Source organism: Tachyglossus aculeatus, chromosome 21 (assembly GCF_015852505.1).
Source record: "Tachyglossus aculeatus isolate mTacAcu1 chromosome 21, mTacAcu1.pri, whole genome shotgun sequence".
Lineage (NCBI taxonomy): Eukaryota > Metazoa > Chordata > Mammalia > Monotremata > Tachyglossidae > Tachyglossus > Tachyglossus aculeatus.
In genome coordinates, this window is record NC_052086.1 from 68,575,352 (window position 1) to 68,601,386 (window position 26,035).

The 26,035-nt window shown below is 41.0% G+C and overlaps 1 protein-coding gene across 1 annotated transcript in view; it reads right to left on the reverse strand.

The window, feature by feature from the left end:
• The window catches only part of VPS35L (VPS35 endosomal protein sorting factor like), a 111,549-nt gene that overhangs the window by 39,814 nt on the left and 45,700 nt on the right, over positions 1–26,035 (reverse strand). Inside the window, exons 15-26 of the mRNA XM_038763892.1 lie at positions 25,688–25,734; positions 20,911–21,022; positions 19,912–20,028; positions 17,585–17,638; positions 15,614–15,694; positions 14,579–14,641; positions 11,955–12,040; positions 10,451–10,531; positions 8,016–8,079; positions 4,240–4,338; positions 2,812–2,889; positions 1,903–2,017 (exon numbers count right to left, since the gene is read on the reverse strand). Of these exons, the coding sequence (XP_038619820.1) occupies positions 1,903–2,017; positions 2,812–2,889; positions 4,240–4,338; positions 8,016–8,079; positions 10,451–10,531; positions 11,955–12,040; positions 14,579–14,641; positions 15,614–15,694; positions 17,585–17,638; positions 19,912–20,028; positions 20,911–21,022; positions 25,688–25,734 (997 nt within the window). The remainder of the gene's footprint in view (positions 1–1,902; positions 2,018–2,811; positions 2,890–4,239; positions 4,339–8,015; positions 8,080–10,450; positions 10,532–11,954; positions 12,041–14,578; positions 14,642–15,613; positions 15,695–17,584; positions 17,639–19,911; positions 20,029–20,910; positions 21,023–25,687; positions 25,735–26,035) is intronic.

Genomic DNA, 26,035 nt, shown 5'->3' on the forward strand with positions numbered 1-26,035 from the left:
ACCTACCTTTGTATTCACTTTATTAAATGGATTATTTTGAGTGAAATGCAAAATGGCATTCAGATTAGAAAGGGAACGTTAATCAATGTTTATCAATCTAAAATAGTTGGCATCGAAGTCAAAGTAAGGTGCTTATGCTTTGAGTTTAAATTAATTCTAATTCCACATGAAAAGTGGAACTATAGCTTCACCCGCTCAATAATGATGGTATTTATTAAGCACTTACTATATGCCAAACTCTGGGCTAACTGGGGGACAAACAAGATTGTCAGATCAGACACACCTGTTTCTCACAGAATGAAAGGGACGAGAACAGGAATCTTATCCTTATTTTACAGATGAGGAAACTGAGGTACAGAGTTGATAAGTGACTTGCCCACGGTTACCGAGCATGAAAGTGGCAAAACCAGGATTAAAACCTGGACTTCCTGACACCCAGTCCCGTTCTTTTTCCACTAGACCATACTGCTTCTCATCTCTGCAACAAGCAGAAACTTCTGGCCATTGGCTTTACGGCTAATCAGTTCCCCATTCCTAACTTCCATCCTCCTATTCTTCTTCTAATAATAATAATAATAATGATAGTATATGTTAACCGCTTACTATGTGCCAGGCACTGTACTAAGCGCTGGGGCGGACACAAGCAAATCGAGTTGGACCCAGTCCTTGTCTCAAGGGGGGGCTCATAGTTTTATTCATTCATTCATTCAATTCAATCGTATTTATTGAGTGCTTACTTTGTGCAGAGCACTGTACTAAGCACTTGGGAAGTACAAGTTGGCAACATATACAGATGGTCCCTACCCAACAGCGGGCTCACAGTAATCCCCATTTTCCAGATGAAGTAACTGAGGCACAGACAAGTGAAGTGACTTGCCCAAGATCACACAGCAGACAAGTGGTGCAGCGGGATTAGAACCCATGACCTTCTGACTCCGAGGCCCATGCTCTATCCACTCCTCCACGCTGCTTCCAATACCAACCTACTTACTGTGGCCTCAATCTTATCTCTCTTGCTGTCAACCCTTTGCTCAAACTCTTCCTCCTTCCTGGAACCTCTCTCCAGGTACCTTGTCCTGCTAAAGCTAAAGTCGGTGGAGATGTTTCCATTTTTGATCATCAGAATGTTACCAGCAAGGAATCAGTCTTAATATATGTGCTCTTCTAGACCACAACCCAGTTCTAAGGTCCATGGGGCTTGGACCATGTGTGGAAGATGGCCCCTCCTGCATCTCAACCACCATGTGGCTGCGTTTAAAACCGATTCAATACGTACAAAGACTCCTGTGGTCTTGTGGGTTTCTAAAACAAGACAATGTGGATCATGCCCTTGGTTTCAGTCCACTCTGCAAACACTTCACCACAAGACTGCCTGAGTAAAATGAGCAGACAAACACTCAACGCACCAGTATGACAGATTTTTTTTTAAGATTCTTACCGGCCAATAAACATTTTAGGGAGCCCAAGCTTCTTTTATTAAGAAATCGATTCAAAATGCATCATTTATTTACTACTCTTGGAGTTTTCATTTTCAAAATCACCAGTACTCTGGATGGCTTCAAAACAAGTCTTGACGTCCATGTGTAGCTAGGAAATCGGCTGGTCCCTTTGGTATGGATTGGAGTTCTCTCAAATAGCCTCTTAAACTTTCTGGAGGACACTAACAGACATTAATTTACACAGAGGCTTAGAAGAAATGTGTCAGTCCTTATAAACTGACATTATTTCATATTATTTGAAAATACCTAATGGAGCATTCTCTACATACGGGGACCCAAATATTGTTTGCTGACTGATTAGGAACACCTCCGAGAAGCTGCTCGCACACTCTCGATGAAGGCGTGCTCCTGCTAGAATGAGTACAAAGGGGGAATTCAAACAGGAAAAACATACAAGTCTTACCTTGGGAAAGGCACTGGTTTGCCAAGGCAACCTGACCAGAATGCAAGTAGAGATTGAGCCGGGTGAAGATGCCAACCAGGGATGGAATGGTGATAAAGCAGAAGGCAATACAAGCCTAAATAAAAGGGGAAGTAATTACCATGTCATGTCAAATTAGGTTAGTTCACCCATTCCTTCGTTCTAGGTTACTTCCAGTTTTTAATAAAATTGAAATTATTCCGATTCTATCCAAAATCTATTCCAACCTACAACTCCTTCAAAGACTTATTGAAGGCACAAGTCCTCCAAGAGGCCTTCCCAGACTGAGCCCCACTTTTCCTCATCTCCCACTCCCTTCTGCATCACCCTGACTTTCTCCCTTTACTCTCCCCACCGCCTCCAAACCCCACGGCACTTACGTATATATCTGTAATTTTATTTCTTTGTATTGATGTCTGTCTCCTCACCTCTAGATCGTGAGCTCGTCATGGGCGGGGATTGTCGCTATTTATTGTACTTTCCCAAGCACTTAGTACAGTGCTCTGCACACAGTAAGCACTTAATAAATATGATTGAATGAATGAATGAACTTGGAGAGGATGGGAGATTAGTTTCCTGAGAACTCCAGGATATCACACAGATGACAAATATAAGTCTCAGAAAGGTGAGAATCCATTTTCATGAAAATGGATACTGTAAGGTATTGATATAATTGAAATTACCACTGTGACATTATCCTTGAAGCAATGGTTAACCAGCATCAAGAAAATATTAATTAGTCTAAAGATAAACCTATAAAAATGGCAAGGTAACACTAAAGCCAGCCTAATATCCTGCTACATTCCTGTTATTTATGCAATTCCCAAATGATTAGAGTTTTAATCAACTGGGAGAATCTAAGATCTGAAAATCAATGTCTTTGAAACATACCCGGACAAATGCAGCTGTCTTCCTAGAATGGTTTCCCTTCATTACTTTTCTCGTTTCCATCGCCAGCTGGTTCACACTCTGGGGACAGGAGTTAAGAATAAAAGGTATGAATTCCCAACTGCTTCCTGAGCTTTGTCAAATGAACAGGTAACTATAGCTTTTGGAAACGTGTTTCCTGTGAAGCAGCATGGTCTAGTGGATAGAGAACGGCATGGGAGTCAGAAGATCGGGGTTCTAATCCCGGCTCTGCCACTTTTCTGCTGTGTGACCTTGGGCTAGTCACTTCACTTCTCTGTGCCTCAGTTACTTCATCTGTAAAAATGGGGATCGAGACTGTGAGCCCCATGTGGGACAGGGACTGTGTCCAACTCAATTTGCTTGTATCCACCCCAGGGATTAGTACAGTGCCTCGCACATAGTAAGCACTTAAATACAATATTAATAACAATACGCAGACAAGTCATACAGAAGTCACTCACATGCTTCCCATACTAAAGAAGCATAGATATCATGTCTGGTTGGAGAGTAATTTTGGTTCATCCAAACATTTTAATGAGAGCAACTCCAACAAGATAGCCCTCCCACGAATCAATAAGATCCTTGCTTTAAGAGTCTAGCAGAGACACCATTTTTCCTATTCCTTCTTCTGGCAAGGAAGTTGAGTAGATGGTATTGTTATCTCATATCTTCTCCCCATTGAACGTTAGCTTTGTGAAAGGTACCAAAAGCTGGGAAAAGACCTGAAAAAAGATGAATGTGGTAGAGCACAATCATGGGTGTTTCAATGAACTCCATCTTCTTTTCAAATTTGTATATTCCCGAGTGCTAGCGGTTCAAAATTTTTAAACCCACAAATCCAGTTGCATGGCATCAGCATATAAGGATGATTTCTAAGCCTTAATGACATCTACAAGGATGACTTCTATCAAATCAAAATACGCAGTTGCACACTCAGGCATACTATGCTTATAGAAATCTTTTCATTTCTCTCATTCGTCCAATTTTATTTTCTTCCTTAGGATTGGAAATTAAGGAGATGGAGAGACATGAAGTAACCTCTACAACAAAGGCGGTCACTCTTCAAATTTACATGTGAGAAGTAAAGGAAATCTTTCATAATCTTTTCAGAGAGGTGCTGAAAACTGTTGGGACTGTCACTCTGAATTTTAGCAACAAGGGGCTTAGGTCTATTTATTCATCAATTCCCAGAAGCCTCTTAGTACAACCCTCATATACATGTTTATACTATGGTATATGGAAATTGGAACAAGAATGTTTTCAGAGAAAATTTAGGCAACAAAAACAGAGTGGGCAATTAATGGATAGGTCTTTGAAAACCCAGTCAATCCATCTTCTCTAATTACAGGAAGAGCCGTAGCAAATTGCTGGTGATAAAATGTAAAAGTCCTGATTGAAACTGGCCCTTACATGAATCAGTTGGACAAGAACAGGCTCCAAACTGCAAAACATCGACCTGGCTTCAACATAAAAACTCAGCTGTTGCTCAAAATCACGGCCAAATGAAACCTAGGATCAGAAAAAGAAATTTAAGGTGCAGCATATATTATTTCCAGATCACTTAAAAGCATTCAGTGACAAAATTGACAGGGACTGACTTTGTAATTTTGCTCCAATATTACATCTGACTCAAACTATTCCAACAGGGCAAGTTTTTTGGAAAACAAAAGTAAAAATACACATACTTGTAAAATTCAAAACGCATGCCACTCGAGTAACACCTCCAAAGATCTATCCCATTTCATTTCTGACTTTTTTTTCCAATATTGTTTATTAAAGGAGAGAAACAATTCACCAATGTGAAAATAGTAATCATTTTAGGATATGCAATGTGCACATTCTAAAGCAGTAGAACACTCCAAAGAGTGCAGGAGTTTACTTCACTAACAACCGAGGAGTAACTGAAGTTAGCTCTAGAGTCAGAGACACTTATCCCCCTCCTTTCTGGGGTCACTGAAGTTTAGACTCCAAACGTGGCGGGCAAGTCCAGGAATGACTCCACTTTGGACGGCACTCTCTTTTCATAATGGTTTAATCCTCCTGGAAAGGGTATGAGTGCCTGTTTGAGGGAAGCAAAGGACACCCCACACACCCTCAATGGGGCACTCTCCTTAACAGAGCATGTGTTTGGGAGTCAGAAGGACCTGGGTTCTAATCTGAGCTCTGCCACTTGTCTGCTGTGTGACCTGGGTGAGTCACTCAACTTCTCTGTGCTGCAGTTACTTCATCTTAAAATGGAGATTAAGACTGTGAGCCCCAAGTGGGAAACGGAATGTTTCCAATCTGATTATCTCGTATCTTCCCCAGCATTTAGTACAGTTCTTGGCACATAGTGAGTGCTTAACAAATACCATTATTATTATATTATCATAGGACCAGTGGAATGGCACTGTGGATGCATCAAAAAAGTTCCAGCTTTGCCCAAGGAAGAACACATTTATTTGAGATTTTTAGAATTTCAGAAAAAGAAACACGTACTGTAAAGAGGAAGGCCAACTATATAATCTCTCGGCCCAATCCTATTTGGGAGCTAATTATATAATACAGAAATGTTCCACTGCTTCCAAAAGGTTTGGAAATGTTTTGCCCCAATTTGATTATAAGAACTTGCTTTGGGCTTGTTTTGTATATTTGTGATTGATCAATAACAGATTATCCAGCAGTTGATCCAAGATTTCAAAGTTTTGGTTCTCTCAATTCATGGTAATGGTATTGAGGAACTGACTTAGATACAACTGGACAAAATGTGATTTTGCCCAGTGCATCTTAGCATCTGGTTCTGTTCACCTGGCACCTAATATCATCCAGTGCACTAATGGGTACTTCATAGAGATTAAATAGAAATAGAATATAATGATGACAATGACAGTGACAGTGAAAGCCAAGCATGATAACTGTCACTAAAATCCAAGGTTAGTTACAAGTTAAAAGATGGAGGGGTAACCGGTAAGGACTGCCGAGTTCTAGATTTGTAGCTGAGGATACTGATTTAATAGAGAAGCAGCGTGGTTCAGTGGAAAGATCATGGGTTTAGGAGTCAGGTCATGGGTTCTAATCCTGTCTCTGCCATTTGTCAGCTGTGTGACCTTGGGCAAGTCAGTTAACTTCTCTTTGCCTCAGTTCCCTCATCTGTAAAATGGGAATTAAGACTGTGAGCCCCACGTGGGACAACCTGATTATCTTGTATTCCCTCCCAGCACTTAGAACAGTGCTTGGACAATAGTAAGTACTTAACAAATACCATTATTATTATTATGCACTGAACTAATGTTCAGTGTCTTGTTTGTAAGTTGCATTTAGCATGGCTTGAAATTAACCTCACCCCCATATCTAAGTCAGTCATAAATTACTGACTATCTAAACCTTGCCTTAGGTATTTCTCTCTCAGGTTTGTGAAATATTGGATAATTAATATGAAAGGTTAGGGGGCATAATCTACAACCAAGGAATTTTACAATTTTTTATGTGTTGTAGGAGAAAGGGCCTGCAAAAAGAAATAAAGGTATTTTACACACTGGTCATGGCTTTTCCAGAGCACATAAATTCTGGTGTTTGGGGCCATTTGTCAAATGTGCTCTCGCAATAAAAACTGACCCACTAACCCTTCCAGCTGTTAATGCTGCTGCTCTTCTTCCCAATTCCTTGAAGGGTAGTGAAATTTGACTAACCATACTTCCTCCCCACATCCTTTATTTTTTTTGGGTATGTGAACGGCAGGTTAATAGAACCAACTCCAAAGGTAAATTCATCATTTTCTTTTCCACTCCACTCTTACCCCTTTCCTTTCTAATTTTTTACATTTTCTTTTATTCCCTTTATCTCCTTCTGACAAGCACCTTGGTGGATAGGAATAACGTAATTCATGAAAGGAATCACCTCATAATTTTGCTTTTTCAACTGTCCAATCACCACTGCCTTACATAACCCGACCAGCCCAGAGGCACTAATAAGCAGAAGGGGAGATGGAAAGAGGATACCCTGAAGTGCAGGGAAGTTCTCCGGAGCAAATTCTCAAGTGATGGTTGGTTAGAGGCACTACCAGAGTAGTCATCATCAGCGGTATTTACTGATTGCTGACAGTCAATCATATTTATTGAGCGCCTACTGTGTGTAATAATAATAATAATAATAATAATGGCATTTATTAAGCGCTTTTATGTGCAAAGCACTGTTCTAAGCACTGGGGAGGTTACAAGGTGATCAGGTTTTCCCACGGGGGGCTCACAGTCTTCATCCCCATTTTACAGTTGAGGGAACTGAGGCACAGAGAAGTTAAGTGACTTGCCCAAAGTCACACAGCTGACAAGTGGCAGAGCCGGGATTTGAACCCATGAACTCTGACTCCAAAGCCCGGGCTCTTTCCATCGAGCCACGCTGTAGTACTAACCGTCTAGGAGAGTATAATTCAACAGAGTTGGTAGACACGTTCCCCTGTCCACAATGAACTTACAGTCTAGAGGAGACAGACATTAATGTAAATAAGTAATTTTAACATAATATTTATAGCTAACAATAATAATAATAGTCATAATAATAATAATGTGGCACTTGTTAAGTGCTTACTATGTGCCAGGCACTATATTAAGCACTGGGGTAGACACAAGCTAATCAGGTTGGTCACAGTGCATGTTTCCGATGGGACTCACAGTCTGGATCCCCACTTCACAGATGTGGTAACTGAGGCACAGAAGTTATGTGACTTGCCCAAGGTCACAGAGCAGGCAAATGGCAGAGCCCGGATTAGAACCCAGATCCTACTGAAGTCCAGGCTCATGCTCTATCCACTAGGCCACCCTGCTTCTCCTCAGTTTACAGTGTGGTCCTAGCTTCCAGAGTCACACAGGGTAGGGTTGCTCTCGCTTACAGGGGATTTTGGATTATCTGGAGTGTGGCTAGGAAGGGCAGGGAGGCAGCAGCTGGAAAGGAACAGTGGGGTAGTTAGATGCACATTCAATTTGGGGTTTAACAACTGAAACACAACCCAGGAGTTACAAGTCAAAAATGAAAAATTGAATAGATCCCAGTCTTACGGTGTTGAATCAGAATAAACAGTTTCTATCACTTTTTATAGCCTCAGAACATTTCCTTTTTAATCTAATCAGTCAACTGCATTTAGAGAGAGTAGAAGAGAAATAATGTACTTGATCTCTGCCCTCAAGGAGCACAAAAGTTACATCTGCACTTACCATTTTTATAAATCCATTAATGAGAGATGCCAGCATTCGTTTTTCATCCTCAAGGGTGAGGGCACTGTAATCAAGATAGTCATTTCTTTTAAACTGGAAACAATTCCCTTTTTTAAAATATTAAATTCTACTCGTCACATAGTAAAAATGTAAACATTTTCAATTTTGCGGTTTAACATCCCTGACAAAATTGGACATGAAGCTAGATAACCTAGTATTACTACCACAAGTTCTGCATACTTTCAAACCTCAATGCCATTGAAAATAACTTTCCTTCTACGAATAAAATTAAATGTATGATTAAAAACTGGAGCGGCTGAATATTTGACTCTTGTGAAGAAGGGAAAGAAATGTCTAACCATTGTATCGAAGGGCTCACTATGTCCCTAGTGCTGCGCTAAGTAATCAGAGCGGCTGAATATTTGACTCTTGTGAAGAAGGGAAAGAAATGTCTAACCATTGTATCGAAGGGCTCACTATGTCCCTAGTGCAGCGCTAAGTAATCAGGTCAGAAACAGTTCCTGTCCCACAAGGAGTTCATATGTCTTAAGATACTGTTAGGTGGGTCCTAATAATTTAAACACCATTCAAACTTGATGCTTATTCACAGGAATCAATTAATCAATTGTACTTATTGAGCACATGCGTGCAGAGCACCGTACTAAAAGCTTTGGAAAGTACAATGCAATAGTGTTGGTAATAATAATAATGATAGCACTTATTATTAAGTGCTCACTATGTGCAAAGCACGGTTCTATGCGATGGGAAGGTTACAAGGTGATCAGGTTGTCCCATGGAGGGCTCACAGTCTTAATCCCCATTTTACAGATGAGGTAACTGAGGCACAGACAAGTTAAGTGACTCGCCCAAAGTCACACAGCTGGCAATTGGCAGAGTCGGGATTTGAACCCATGACCTCTGACTCCAAAGCCCATGCTCTTTCCACTGAGCCACGCTGCTTCTCTAGACACGATCCCTGCCTACGATGAGCTTAGAGTCTAGAGGAATATAGGATACAAGAGTCTGTTCGATCAATCAATCAATCGTATTTATTGAGCGCTTACTGTGTGCAGAGCACTGTACTAAGCGCTTGGGAAGTACAAGTTGCTCTGATCAGTCCCCATTGGACTGCTGAGTTAAGTTTGGATCATCACACTTGAAAAACCATAATGAGGTGGCCCAAGAATGGCAAATGTGATTAAAGGAATGGACAACAGGTAGCATAAGGAGAAATTATAGGAATTGAGGTTTATCCTACAGATGAGCATAGAGAAGCAGTGTGGCTCAGTGGAAAGAGCGCGGGCTTGGGAGTCAGAGGTCATGGGTTCAAATCCCGGCTCCGCCACTTATCAGCTGTGTGACTTTGGACAAGTCACCTAATTTCTCTGTGCCTCAGTTACCTCATCTGCAAAATGGGGATTAAGACTGTGAGCCCCATGTGGGACAAACTGATGACCTTGTATCTGCCCCAGCACTTAAGAACAGTCCTTGGCACATAATAGGCATTTAACAAATACCAAAATTATTATTATCATTATTATTATTATTATTATGAGCAGGCTAAGGAGGATAACTCAATAACCTAAAAATACCAAAAGGAGTTTTATGGGGAAAAATTGACCAGTTGTTCTCCATGTCCACTCAGGGTTATATAAGAAGAAATATGCTTATATTAGAGAGGATGGATTTTGGTTGGACCCAAGGAAGAACTTCTTAACAATCAAAGTGATTAAACACCAAGTGGATAACTAAAAAAGACTGCCAAGTGCCTACTTGGGAGAACTTGAGAAACAGGGTAAGTGGATTGATTGTGTCATACCCAAAACAGACTTTTGTTGTGGGAAGAACGATCCACAATACACTTGGTTTTTCCATAGCGCGTGTTTTTACTACACATTTTGGATGAAAAGCAGTTTGGGAAGAAGAGAATAGTCTTCCAAGAAGGTGCATCTATCCACACAAAACACATTGCAATGGTAGAAAAAGTGGCAGTATGCATGATAGGGCACCTATCAAGGCCCACTAACCTATAATCAAGCTTTCCTCAATCATATTTCTTGAGCACTTACTATGTGCAAAGTCCTGTACTAAGTGCTCAGCCTTCCCTGTCCATAACGAGCTTACAGTCTAGAAAGGGACCAGCACAGAGTTTGCCAGGAGCGCATATCCTGCATTACAGGAGAGCCAAGTGTACTACCATCATGCTATGTTCAAATGTATAATAAAAATATCTACGAGCATGAAATTACTGTAGTAGTGTCTAATGTTTAAGGTCCCCTAGACTGTAAGCTCATTGTGGTCAAGGAACGTGTCTACCAACTCTGTCACACTGTACTCTCCCAAGAGCTTAGTACAGTGCTCTGCACATGGTAAGCACTCAATAAATACCACTAACTGACTGATCGAATAACATATACATATGAAGGTGTTCTTACTTTACAGAGTCGTGCATCGTCTTACAAACATGCAGAAGGGCATTCAGGATGACAGGATCTTTTGTGGGCTCTTGCTGATGCCTATTAAACAAACATTGTTTAAATACATAATTAGCTTAACTACCGGTGGTATATTTAGACATTCGGAACGTATACCTAGTCTAAACTTCTTCATTTATCTATCGAGCAATTGATTCCAACTAAGCCTATAGAAACCAATACATTACTGTGGGATGTAGCTGAGGTTTTTTTTTTAAATGCAGCAATTTCATCCCTCCACATATGAAAAAGAACTGTATATCTTCACCCAATTTTCAAAGCAAAATTAAAATGCTCCATTTCTGAAGTACGGCAGAAGGCAAGCATAGATGTGTTTTGGGGTAAGATTGTACTGTACTGTGCTGGAAATTAGAAAATAATGATTTAGCTATCTGTATTTCCTCTTCATTGCTCAGAAATACCTATTCGGCAATAATAACATTTTTTCTGAAAAGCCCCAAATGGCTATCATATTCTACATCAAGTAAGAACTATTCAATCAGAAAAGAGCTCACAATTTTAAAACTCAAACCATGGTTGTCTAAGGATTATCTTTGTAAATGTTCTTGGCCTAGTGGTGGTTAAAAAAGGATTTCAGATTTCTGGAAATCTGTTGAGTAAAAATATAAAACCTGTGCTTCTGTTACATCCAAATGAAAGCAAAATTAACAAAAATAACCCTTTATTTTTTTTGTTACCCAACCCAGAATTGTGAGCTCCTGCAGGTTTCACCTTCCTATCTCCTAAAATCTTTCACAACTTAAGAGGACTGTCTGTTCTAGCAGACTAATATGATAAGATCCTTCCCTCAACTACTATTTGGGCCAACCCAGGACAGTCAAGAGCTGAGATAAACAGAAAATACATCAGTTAACTATTCTGACCAGTAAGCATGAGGTACATCCATCCCAAGAAAGATGAAATTATAATTCTATCAATCTTGGCAAGAAAGATGGAGATCTGCGGTTTGCAGTGCTAGGAGATACCATGAGTCACAAATAATACTGTCAACTAGACAATGAGAAGCAGCGTGGCTCAGTGGAAAAAGCACGGGCTTGGAAGTCAAGGGTCATGGGTTCTAAACCCGGGTCCGCCACTTGTCGGCTGAGTGACCTTGGACAAGTCACTTAACTTTTTTGTGCCTCAGCTACCTAATCTGTAAAATGGGGATTAAGACTGTGAGCCCCACATGGGACAACCTGATCACCTTATATCCCCCCAGTGCTTAGAACGGTGCTTTGCACATAGTAAGTGCTTAACAAATACCATCATTAGATTAGATTAACAAAGGTTCATCAAGAATAGGCTAAATTTATATTTTCCTTTTGCCCCAATTATTGCTTTCCATCTCAAACACTTCGGGAATGCCAACTGAACTACAAACTGACCAAATTTCATTCTTCCCAACAGATCACCCACTATACTCTCTGAGCTTTTACTCGAATAGAGTACTGTATATACTTACTTAATAAAAGCTTCCATAATGCACTTACAAACCTCCACTCGGACACTCTCCTTCTGGAACATATCCAGAAACGGCAGGAACTTCTCCTAAAACACAACATATGCAGTTTATAGGCATGAGAAGCAGCACGGCATAGCGGACAGAGCATGGGCCTGAGAGTCATTAGGTCATGGGTTCTAATCCCAGGTTCCACCACTTATCCGCTGTGTGACTCGAACAAGTCACTTCACTTCCCTTTGCCTCGGTTACCTCAGCTGTAAAATGGGGACTGAGACTGTGAGTCCCATGTGGGACTGGAACTGTGTCCAACCCAATTTGCTTGTATCCACCCCAGCACTTAGTAGAGTGTTGGTACAATAATAAGCACTTAATACCATAATTATCATCATCATCATTATTATTATTATTATGACTGTGAGAAGCTATGGACCGCCTGATTCTGGAAGTCCTTAAAAATAGGATGGGATGCTCTACTGTCTGAGATGATTTAGGTCTGGCCCTATCTGACCGTCCATAAAATAGAATATACGACCTTCCAAGATCCCCTTCCAGGCCTATGATTATGTGAAAAGTTCAGGATGACACTTGATCTGCTACCTGCAGCATTCAACCCTACCTCAAGGAAGTTACAATTTCATAAAAGGAGATAGGTTTCTGTTGATCTTTAACTTTGAGGAAAATATTTTTTTTCCTGAGAATCAATGGGGGAAACTTAGCCGACCGAAGTGTCACTTCGGATGGGGAAATTAGTTTGATCAAATTTGGGAAAGCTAACTGAACTACAAACTGACCAAATTTGAGGAGGTATAAAAATAATAATTATAGTATTTGTTAAGCACTTACTGTGAGCTATGCACTGTTCTAATCACTGGGGGAGATGCAAGGTAATCAGGTTGTCCCATGTGGGGCTCACAGTCTTAATCCCCATTTTACAGATTAGGTAGCTGAGGCACAAAAAAGTTAAGTGACTTGTCCAAGGTCACTCAGCCGACAAGTGGCTGAGCCGGAATTAGAACCCACATCTTCTGACTCCAAGTCTGTGCTTTTGCAACTAGGCCATGCTGGCATTGGATAAAGGGTCAGAATTGGATTTTGCCACTTTTACCTAAAGAAACAATTGGATTGGAATGGTCAAGGCCTAGCCTCAGTGAGCTCGAAAGGGTGAAACTCACAGGGAGGCTCACCTGTGGAAATGTAGCAATTGACCTTCATAACCAATTACAGGTAAAACCCCTACATATCAGAATCACATTATAAGGGGAAACAGATATACCACCAAAGTGACTAGCAAAGAACAGGAAAGTAGCACTGCCACAGCCTGAGTTGCCTTCTAGAAAAACTGGTTACACAGATTTGAAAAGAAAAGCGGTTTGTTTCCAGTTTGGATGCTTTGTGTGCATTTTTGCTTTATTTTGAAATAATAATAATAATAATAATGATGGCATTTGCTAAGCATTTACTATGTGCCAAGCACTGTTCTATGCACTAGGGGAGATACAATCAATCAATCATCATCATCATCATCATCATCAATCGTATTTATTGAGCGCTTACTATGTGCAGAGCACTGTACTAAGCGCTTGGGAAGTACAAATTGGCAACATATAGAGACAGTCCCTACCCAACAGTGGGCTCACAGTCTAAAAGGGGATACAAGGTAATCACCTTGTCCCATGTGGGGCTCACCGACCTAATTCCAATTTTACAGATGAGATAACTGAGGCACAGAGAAGTTAAGTGATTTGCCCAAAGTCACACAGCTGACAAGTCACGGAGCCAGAATTAGAACCCAGGATTTCTAACTCCCAAGCCTGTGCTCTTTCCACTGAACCGTGCTGCTTCTCTAAATAAAATGAATTGCAATAAATAAAATAATTGAAATAAATAAATAAATTGCAGCCCAGTGCTTGATAAATAGTGTCAAGTGAAACAGAAATAACCCTACTTGGATCCCACGCCTCCCTCTACTAGATCTAGGTGGGGAAGGCCTTCAATCAACCATTTGTGCTTTTATCTCCTCAAGCCCACATCTCCTTCTCCAGGTCGAAAGTGCAATGGAATGTGTTCCTAGAGGCATCTAGAAATTGTGGAATTTGCTCCCAGATCCAATCCCAATTAGAGCCCCTTCCCCCGGCTGCCTAGAGAGGGGAGGCCAGTGAGCATGCATGTGCATATGTGGGTCTGTGTTTGTACACAGATGTCGGTTTAGAGTATTTCTGCTTAGGGGTAAGGAGAGAGAGAGAGAGAGAGAGAGAGAGACAGAGAGACCTTGCTTTGGCATGGAGTTTTCTCACCACTATTAGTTCTAGTTGAATAGAGATTTCACATACATTATACACAAGTAAAACTTGGCATAAAAAAGTTAAATTTTCATAAATAAAAACGGATTTACCAAGTTTTTCATTGTTTTTTAATGGTATTTGTTAAGCATTAACTATGTGCCACACACTGTACTAAGCAATGGGGTACACACAAGATAATCGAGGAGGTAAGATAATTACGTTAGAGACTGATTATCTTAGGGAAAGAGACTGAGAGATACACTTTGTACTGTGTTCTGGCCAAAGTAGATTAAGCTGTGGATGATACATCTAATCCAAATAATTTGGAAAACGCTTACTTACCACGGAGAAAAGCACAGAAAAATCATGGAAGTAGACGATGACTTTCTTAATTATTGAATGAAGCTAAAAAACAACAAATATACTTTATGCAGTACAACTCAAATTAAAAACAAAAACCGCACATTACTAGCCATCTTAATGTACTGCCTCAAGAGCAGCAAAACATATCAATATTTTTCCCACATCCTCTAGATTTCTCTCTCCTTTAATAGCATCCTCATTTTTTCTGTGTTTGCATCACCCCTAAAAGCACCATGCTATCAGTGGTGGCACAACAGCCTTATCTGCAATGAGCAACCATTTTTTTGGAAACAATTTTTGAGTATTTAAAAAAAAATCCGATTATTTTTTATTTTTTATAATTTTATTCCTTTTATTATTTAATGTTGGGGAAATTGTATTTCAATGGTTTGGGCAGAACACGAATTTAGCTTGGCATGAAATTATAATAGGATCAATATCTAAGAAGTGATATAGCTAGGTTCTGCTACAGTGTCGAATCCCTTAAATGTTTCCTTGTGATCTTCAGATTTTGTTAGTCTTATTATGACTCGCATAAATTACATGAGACTGTTTCATCCTATCACTGAGTTTGCTCCGGGAAGACACAGCAAAGAGTACTGAGCCAGATTCTCTCGGGGACCTACATCCTTCAAGTGGGTGTTTCAAGAAGAGCATTTATTCCTTGAAATTCCTAGGAGACTACTTAGGTGACTGCAGCAGTAATGTATCAACCGATCTAAGTGCCTGAAAGGGGGTCCAATTCTCAGTGTGGTACTTTAGCCCTAGAAGAAAACAATGAAACTAGTAACATAAAAATTCTAAATTTCTCATAAAATATTAAATAACCTCAAATGCATCTGTATTGAAAGTCACCCTCAGGCATCAAATGCTAGTGTGCTATGCCGTGAGAAGACATCTAACTCTAAACTAACTTTTCTCCTTCATTTTTCTTGCCCAGTGAGTAGCCTCAGACCTATTCATTTACAGTAAACAAATTATAAATCAAGCTGCATCAACAGAGAAAAACTTTACCTGTGGATATGCATCTTCAAATGCACGATCTGGAGTCATGTGTTTGATGACATCTGCTAAAACAGTATTAACCTCACGTTTCTGGGAGGAAAACAATCCATTTATAAATCAAATCAGACTCCAAATGCCAATTTATCGCTATTTTCAGAGTACACTAGACTGTAACAGTGCTCCACAACAAAATTGTACTCAATGTTAAGAGAGCTAAAAGGAGACCTATAAAGCACTTATTCACCTTGCCCCCTTCTACCTCACCACCCTCCCACTACAATCCAGCCCACTCACTTTGTTCCTCTAATGCTAACCTTCTCACTGTAAATCTATTTTGACTATCTCGCCGCCGACCTCTGGCCCACAGTCTACCTCTGGCCTAGAATGTTTTCTCTCCTTATATCAGACAAGTTATTGTTCTCCCCCACTTCAAAGCCTTATTGATGGCACATCTCCTTCAAGAAGCCTTTCCTATGTCCTCCTCTCCTCTCCCTTCTGCACTGCTCTTACTTGCTCCGTCATTCATGCTCCCTCCCATCCCCACAGCACATATGTATATAGCTATACTTTATCTATTCATTCATTCATTCAATCGTATTTATTGAGCGCTTACTGGGTGCAGAACACTGTACTAAGCACTTGGGAAGTACAAGCTGGCCACATATAGAGACGGTCCCTACCCAACAATGGGCTCACAGTGGGTTGTTTGCGTGAAGCAAGTTTAACCTTTTCCTTTTGTCCCAAATATTTTCTTTTCTCTGCTAATGAAAAGGCTTTGCAAGGCAAAGCCTTTGGTGGCAAAATAAAGGGGAGAATTTTGCAGCAGGAAAATTTCTCCTTTTCACAACGAGTAGATCATGTTTTCTCTGTCAAAGAACACAAGGACTTTAAGGATGAGGTTAAAAAAGTAAAGAGAGAGGAAATTTGCTGTTGGGCCATGTCTCCTTTCACTCCTCAAGTGTTCTCTTTGCAGGTCTTAGAGGCCCCGGGTAGAGAAATAAACAGGAGACATTTTTGGCGTGAAGCAAATGACTCCTGTTCCACCTCACATACTGTCTATGCAGGCCTTGAAGGGTTGAGGTTAGAGAAATTCAAGCATGCAGATTTCTCCTTTTCTACCTCAAATAGTCTCTTCTCAGGCCTTGAAGACCTTAAGTAGAGAAAAACAGGAGATTTTTGTGCATGAAGTAAACTTCTTCGTTTCTACCTCAAATAGTCTCTTTTCAGGTCTTGAAGACCTTTATTTATATTAACACCTGTCTCCCCCTTTAGACTGTGAGCTCATTGTGGGCAAGAATGAGCCTGTTTGCTGTTATATCGTAATCTTCCAAGCACTAGGTACAGTGCTTTGCATATAGTAACCGCTCAATAAATACAACTGAATGAATGAATGAGAGCTGTCCTTCAGTTCGAAGAGGATACTGATGGTGAGACTACATCCATCTAGTGAATCAGACAAAATCTCCTACACTATTGCACGCAGTGTCTATAAAAATCCAATGGATTCTCATCTGCTTCCCAGCCATTCAGCTGAGAATTGCTCAGCCACTGAAGTTTAGGAAATGTATATGTCCTTCTGCCAGTAACAAACATAAAACATTCAGATCAAGGAACTCCAAACTTGCCCTTTAGTTAGGAATTTCTATTTTGATTTCCAAAAATTTCCCAATAGAACAGAACACTCCTCTTCCAGGGACCTCTATTTCTCATCAAATCCGTTCTAATACATTTCTTTGAAAGATATTCCAGTTTCCATAATTGTTAAGCCCAGTCTTGGTTATAAATAGGAAATACTTTTTAAAATCATGTGAATATACATTTCTGTATGTTTTATGTATACATATATACATATACACATACATATGCAAGTATATATATGCCTCTATATATGAACTTATTCACTGTCTTTAAATGAAAAGTGGCTATATTTCCTTCAATACTAGTACTGAAAAATAGTTTCCTCAGTAAAATGGCACATACCGTGAAATGCCTGCAAGTATACTCTACCCAGACTTCAGCACAGTTTATATAGTCCTGCAACAAAAAACAAGCACCTTCTTCAAAACAGTTACCAAGATTTAGGTAAAATAAGTGGGGCAAGAACAAAGTCAACTGTTTCACCACTGTGCTGGAGGGAAAAGTGGGGCCCCTATGAAATTAATCACCAAAACTGGAAACATATGGACCAACACTAATGAAGCTTGTATGGTGCTATTCTCACAAACCCTCAGTAAGCTTTGCCAGCCAAATTCTGAGATTTATTCCACTTGTTAAGCAAACCTGAACCAAACAAGCATTTGGGTTTTTTTTTTCTATCTATTTATGTTATCTAGGAGGTGAATGAAGCTTGGATAGTCCCAGATTTCCAAAAATTTCCCGCCAACAACTACAAGCCACTTATTAGCCTTAGAAACAGGATCAGGGGCCCACTACACTGATGTGCTAAATTTTTTTTATGGAATTTGTTAAGCACTATGTCCCAGGCACTGAACTAAGTGCTGAGATAGATAGAACCTAATCAGGCTGGACACAGTCCCACATACGACTCCTGGTCTTAATCCCCATTTCACAGATGAGGTAACTGAGGCACAGAGAGGTGAAGTGGTGAAGTGACTTGCCTAAGGACAGAGAGCAGACAAAAGTGGTGGAGCCGGGACTAGAACCCAGGTCCCTCTGATGTCCAGGCCCGTGCTCTATCCACTAGGCCACTCTGCTTCTCTTTTGCCACCCCTCTGTGGTGAATACTATGGGTATTTTTGTGTCTACTAGTTTAAGTGCAGAACATTGAAAGAGTTTCTTAAAACAGTCTAGATTTTCACAATGATGCCTGATCACAATCAATTCTTCATATAAAACTGTACTGTTGTATTAAGTGAAATTAGTGGTCCTTGCAGACTCATACCATAGGGTGATGATGATGAAAATGGTATTTGTAAAATGTTTACTATGAGCCAAGCACTGCATTAAGCACTGGGGTACACGCAAGATAATTGGGTCGGGCAGACCCTGTCCCTAATTATAATAATAATTTTGGTATTTGTTAAGCACTTACTATGTGCCAGGCACTGTACTAAGTGCTGGGATGGGTATAACCAAATTGGGTTGGACGCAGTCCCTGTCCCACATGAGCCTCACAGTCTCAATCCCCATTTTACATGTGAGGTAAATGAGGCACAGAGAAATGAAATGACTTGCCCAAGGTCACAGAGCAGACAAGTGGCGGAGCCGGGATTCATTCATTCATTCAATCGTATTCATTGAGCGCTTACTGTGTGCACAGCACTGTACTAAGCGCTTGGGAAGTACAAGTTGGCAACATATAGAGACGGTCCCTACCCAAAAACGGGCTCACATCTAGAAATGTGGGATCAGAACCCACATGGCCTCAGAGTCTAAGGGAGGGGGAGAACAGGGTGGGGTTGTTCTAGATAAGAAGTAGCCAAGCTTCGGGAACTGAAAAGCCACAAACCATATGGCTGAAGCCCTCAGATCCCCCCAAAATAAACTCCTTTACCCAGAATGGTAACTGGTGAAGAGCAGACGTAGTTGGAGGATGGGGAAAGGGGTGGCGAGTGGCAGAAAGCAGGCATTTGTGGGAGGGCAACTGCTGTGTGACCTCAGGCAAGTCACTTAGCTTCTGCATGCCTCAGTTGCCTCATCTGTAAAATGGGGATTAAGACTGTGAGTCCCATGTGGGACAGGGACTGTGTCCAACCTGATTAGCCTGTGTCTAACCCAGTGCTTAGAACAGTCCTGCCGTCGACCCCCAGCCCACGTCCTTCCCCTGGCCTGGAATGCCCTCCCTCCCCACATCCGCCGAGCTAGCTCTCTTCCTCCCTTCAAAGCCCTACTGAGAGCTCACCTCCTCCAGGAGGCCTTCCCAGACTGAGCCTCCTTTTTCCTCTCCTCCTTCCCCTCCCCACAGCATCTGCATATATGCTTGTACAGATTTATTACTCTATTTTACTTGTACATATTTACTATTCTATTTATTTTGTTAATGCTGTTCATATAGCTTTAATTCTATTTGTTCTGACAATCTGGACACCTGTCTACATGTTCTGTTTCGTTGTCTGTCTCCCCTTTCTAGACTGTGAGCCCGTTGTCGGGTAGGGACTGTCTCTATCTGTTGCCGACTTGTACTTCCCAAGCGCTTAGTACAGTGCTCTGCACACAGTAAGCGCTCGATAAATACGATTGAATGAATGAATGAAAGAGCTGCGGGGGAATGAAATAATGATCTCTAAAAAAAAGACATTGGTAAGCAGGTTTGATTCTTCCATCCAATTACCCCATCAGTAACCTACCTGCGGATTCTTCAGTTTCGTGATGACTTTCCAGGCTTCGTTTAATATCTGAAGTCGATCAGTCTCAAGAGGGTCGGCCAAAGCCAGATTCAATCCAAGAGAACGAAAGAGGAGGTGCTGAGGAAACAACATATATGCCTGTTACTCCAGAGATTTGGGGTTATGAAAATTGAGGTACTAAAATTACCCAAATGAGCAAGTTTCCAAGTTCATCTTTTGACTGCCCATTTTTGAAATCTACTGCATATACTTGCTAATAACAACTCTTACGCTTTGAGACTCAAAGAGAGGCAGTCCGATATTTCATTGGGTTTTATGGCAAAAATGTTTTGTCTAGCAAAGTCTTCCTTAAATTATTTCTTGTTGAATGCTTGTAAAAGATTTAGTATATGGCATAGTGAATAGAGCACGGGCCTGCGACTCAGAAGGTCATGGGTTCTAATCCCTGCTCTGCTACTTGTCTGCTTTGTGGCCTTGGGCAAGTCACTTCACTTCTCTGTGCATCAGTTACCTCATCTGCAAAATGAGGATGGAGATTGTGAGCCCCTCTTGGGACAGGGAATGTGTCCAACCTAATTTGTTTGTATCCACCCCATCTCTTAGTACAGTGCCTGGCATATAGTAAGTGCTTAACAAATACCACAATTCTTATTACTTATTAGAATACACAGATGGGAATGAATCCCGCTCCCTGTCCCTTGAGGGGCTAATAATCTAATAAAAAGGGAGATGGGATTGGCAATAAATAAGAAGAGATGAGCAAAACACTTAAGAGAGCATAAAGACAAAAACAAAGATCAGTAGAGTACTGTGGCTAAAGGAGCAGGATTACATGGGGAACCACAAGCTTAATCTCTAAATAATCTTTTGCCTTTTTTCTTAAAACAGCACCTGTGCTCTTATTGGACCATCCTACCTGAAACCCCTGATTCTCTCCCTTGAGAGCTATCAACTAAAAACTGCTTATTGCTTCTGCTGAGCATCAAGTCAAAAGCCTACCTTGGGGAATCCAGATTCATCACATTCTTTAATCATGCCAATAAAATCCATAGACCTCAGAGCAATAAATTCAGCTCTGAATGCTGACATCACGGAATTCAACAGCAAAGCACTGTAGGAAACAATCACACAAATCAGCAAGGCTTCCTAGTACTGAAAGTGATTCTTAATTTTATGATTTTCATAACTGTAAACAATGATTAACAACACTTAAAAAGCAACTGGGAAAAATGGGGAATGGAAAAATAATACCAGCCATAGTTACAGCGCTTAGAACAGTGCTTTGCACATAGTAAGTGCTTAACAAATACCATCATGATTATTATTATTATTATTATTATTATTACAGAAAAAGGAAACTTTAAAAATTGAGAATCTCAGTACAGGCAACAACAGAAAATATAGACAATTTTCATTTCTACTGTTTATCCACTTAGACTGACTTTGCTGCTAAAATACAATCCTTGATTTCTCCTCAGGTTAACGAATGAATGGAAATGGTAACTGGGAAAGCCAATTACTACATGTTTAGTCCAACAACCATCCCACAAATTAAATTCAGCGTAATAAAAGTCAAGGAGGCAACAGTATTTATTTAATGTCCCCGAATAGAGTCTGCTACTAAACAACAGCACTGCAAAGTATTAAGTCCCCATGTTCAGGGGCTAAGCTTTTCCTATTGCATCCCTCCCCTCACTTCATATCACCACCATTGTTTCCTCTCCTCTAGCCTTCACTATCCCAATGGTGAACTGTTAGCGGAGACAGATAAGCTGTGGAATTAAAGTCTCTAATATGCCGTTATTCATAGAGATGCTAATGTCTTACCTCAGATTTCCATGGGAGGTTTCAACAGCAGATTTTACCTATTATTCTGAAGTCAGCAATGACCAAATGATTTTGAAACAACTTCAATGGCCTAAACTTGGTTAGGTCCTGCCTTCACTACTGCACGAGCCTTCTTGCTGACCTCCCTGCCTCCTGTCTCTCCCCACTACAGTCCACACTTCACTCGGCTGCATTTCATAACCAGAAATAAGTTATTTATATTAATGTCTGTCTCCCCCTCTAGACTGCAAACTCGTCAGTGAACGTGTCCACCAACTCTGTTGTGTTGTATTCATTCACTCATTCAATCATATTTACTGAGTGCTTACTGTGTGCAGAGCACTGTACTAAGCGCTTGGGAAGTACAAGTTGGCAACAAGTTGTACTCTCCCAAGCGCTTAGTACAGTGCTCTGCACCTAGTAATCACTCATTAAACACCACTGATTGATTGATTATGAGATACAGGTCATCCCCAGGATACTGCCTTAATATGTTTCTTTAAAATGGACCCGTAACATGAACAGTCACATCTTAGAGTATGCTTTCCCACAGACTTACATGTAGATAGTTAGGTTTCCATTCAGGACCAGGCCCTACGTGACAATGGTGCCCTACAATGCAGATCTCTCCCTGACACCCCTTCTTTTTCATCCTTCTCTTCTGCTATTGCTAGAGAATGTCCTGATCCTCCCTGACCCTCAAACACGGCTCTCCTTTCTTCTTTGCTGGTGTCTGCCTAGGACCCCTCCATAATAATAATAATAATAATAATGGCATTTATTAAGCACTTACTATGTGCAAAGCACTGTTCTAAGCGCTGGGGAGGTTACAAGGTGATCAGGTTGTCCCACATGGGGCTCACAGTCTTTATCCCCATTTTACAGATGAGGTAACTGAGGCATAGAGAAGTTAAGTGACTTGCCCAAAGTCACACAGCTGACAAGTGGTGGAGCCGGGATTTGAGCCCATGACCTCTGACTCCAAAGCCCGGGCTCTTTCCACTGAGCCACGCTGCTTCTCTACTGTCTCCCACCCAGTATTTTGCTGTTGTTGTAGCAAACCAGATGATCATGTGGCTACCAATCAATCAATCAATCAATCGTATTTATTGAGCGCTTACTGTGTGCACAGCACTGTACTAAGCGCTTGGGAAGTACAAGTTGGCAACATATAGAGACAGTCCCTACCCAACAGTGGGCTCACAGTCTAGAACGGGGAGACAGAGAACAAAACAAAACATAGTAACAAAATAAAATAGAGTAGATATGTACAAGTAAAATAAATAGAGTAATAAATATGTACAAACATATATACATATATACAGATGCTGTGGGGAAGGGAAGGAGGTAAGGCGGGTGTCATCACTGCTGCCAGCAAAAGATGGCAGGGGGCGAGGGGTATGGAAATGTTACCTGTTCCCAGCTAGAACCCGGATGGCCAAATGCCAGAGTCTTGGCCCTATCTCTTTACCCCAGATTCACCTTCCTCCTTCCTATGGTTTCTAATTACCAGATGAACTCTGCCAATTTGCTGACTTCTCTCTGCTTTTTGTTTCTCCATTGCTCCTCTTCAGTTTTGTTAGCTGGCGGCTCCTCCGTCTCTCATCCTCTCACTGTGGGCATCCTGTCCTGGGTCTCCTGCTCATCTTGCTTTAGTGTCACTCTCTCAGAGAGCTCGTCAGCTCCTCACTCTATGCAGATGACTCCCTAATCTCTCTTTCTAGCCCTGACTGCTCATCTGGCCAGTAACATGTAACCCCACATCTCCTCTTGATGACAGGACACCCACAGTTGGTTGTCATTTCCCTTCCTCAGCATCTCAAAATAAATATTTCTAAAACGTAATTGCTCCTTCTTTCCCCCTAAACCCACTCTTCTTCCTAATTTTTCCATCTCAGTTGATAACACCACCAATCCTCTCTGTCCCAGAAGTCCTCAAGCTATGTGTCATCCTCAACTCCTCATGGTCTTTCAACTCTCACATTCAAATCCAGCCAGTTCTTCCTAACCAACAGCCCCCGGATCTGCCCCTTCCTCTCCACTCGAACCACTACCATTATCTTCATCAATGGTATTTACTGCGCACCTACTGTGTGCAGAGCACTGTACTAAGCGCTAGGAAGAATACAAGCAAATGGGATTCGACACATTCCCTGTCCCATTTGGGGCTCGCCGTCTCAATCCCCATTTTACAGATGAGGTAACTGAGACCCAGAGAAGTTAGGTAATTTGCCCAAGGCCACACAGTGGACAAGTGGCAGAGCCAGAATTAGAACCCAGCTCCTTTTTACTGCCAGGCCCACACACTATCCACTAAGCCATGCTGCATCTCTAATGAAACTGCTACCCATGAATGCTAATCTTTAAGGTCCCCTGTAGACTGTAAGCTCCTTGGGGGCAAGGATCACATCTAACAACTCTGTTGCATTTTACTGCTCCAAGCAAAGTGCTCAAAAAATACCATTAATTGATGGACTGATTTTCAGTCATACAAACATTACTCCCTTCCACACAGTGCACCCATAAAGATAACTGCTTGCTCACGAGGGGTGTTTGCCTCTTAGCATCTGAATATTCACAGAGCCTCTGCTCAAGGACAGCAATACCCTTCCCCGAGTACTAAGCACTCGAGAGAGTACAATACAACACACACGTGTAATACATTTCTACTTAAGACAACATGATCTGATATCATGTGTAGAGAAAGCTGCCACTTTTGAAGCTGGTGAGACTTGGCCTACCAGTGGGCTTTAAAAACAGATTCTTGTTTTCTGTTCCCTTCCTCATTGTGTACACAAATGTGATATATGAATGGTGAGTTCTATTTTCAGGCAGCAGCAGAAGAGGACTATGAGCTCTGTTGCCGAACCATACTTTCCAAGCACTTAGTACAGTGCTCTGCACACAGTAAGTGCTCAATTAATACAATTGAATGAAAGAATAAATGAATGAATGAGCTCCTTATGGACAGGGACTGAGTCTACCAACTCTGTTGCACTGTAGTCTCCCAAGTGCTTAGAACATCACCAAGAGAAGCAGTGTGAAAAGCAGCACGGCGGAGTGGAAAAAGCACAGGCCTGGGATTCAGAAGACCTGGGTTCGAATCTGCCAACTGTTTGCTGCGTGACCCTGGGCAAGTCACGTAACTTTTTTGTGCTTCAATTTCCCCATCTGTAAAATAGGGATTCAAAACCTGTTCTCCCTCCAACCTAGACTGTGATTCCTATGTGGAACAGGGACTGTGTCCATCCTGCTTAAGTTGTACCCACCTCAGAACTTAGAACAGCGCTTGACAAATAGTAAGCACTTAATAAATGCCACTATTATTACTGTCACCATTATTTCTCTGCACACAATTGAGAACTTAATAAATATCACTGATGGATGGACTTGGAGAGAAAACCAGAAATCTTATAACCTCTATTTAGGTGCAGAACTCAGCCCAAATCTGAAGAACATCCTGAGAAACTCTAGCAAGTCAAAGCATCCCTACTGGCAGGAGATTACTGCAATCAAAGGAACAGCAGTCCCTGCCTCACTTCCTGCTTCTATTCACACTTCCCTTTCCCCACACTTAGTCTGTCACAAGAAACCAGAGGCTACAACATCTCTCCCTTAAGGGGACAGAAAATGCTAAGCTTCACAACTAATTATTTTCATTCTGACTAAGCTAAGTGGGGGATGATTGCTTGTTTTCCTACCAAGAGGTCTAGAGGGAAAAAATTAAAAAAACTGAACTCTGACTAATCCCAACGACAACTGCCGGTTTTCAGTTACATGGTTTGCTAATTAATCGTTATGAAATTGCTCCTTGGTTGACCAATTCCTCCAACTCCCAAAGATTCCAAACAACTTTCTTGCTCTACCAACATACCTGCAATTTTCATCTGACAGAAGCCAAATCTTTTGTTTTTCTGCGACCAAATTACGCTCTATGAATAATACTTACTTGTTCCCCAGTTTCCTGCATCTCTCCATCATCTCCGTAAGTAGAACCTAGAGGGGCATTCCGTGAAAATGAATAGGCAGTCAACTGAAATGAAATATACCTTACTGCTATCAAAACTCTTAATAAAATGGTAAATGAAGTTAAATGCTCTGTCAATAGCCTCAACTAAACATCAATAAAATGGCAAACAAATGATTGTATATTGAATGGTTTCAAGACTGAATAAAATTTATTTTATCTTAGACACTAACCTAAACAGGGTCATTTTTTAAATGAGATATTTTGGAAAAGCATTTTAACTGACAGCGGCATCAGATAAAGTATTACTTGTCAAAACATTTTGATAGA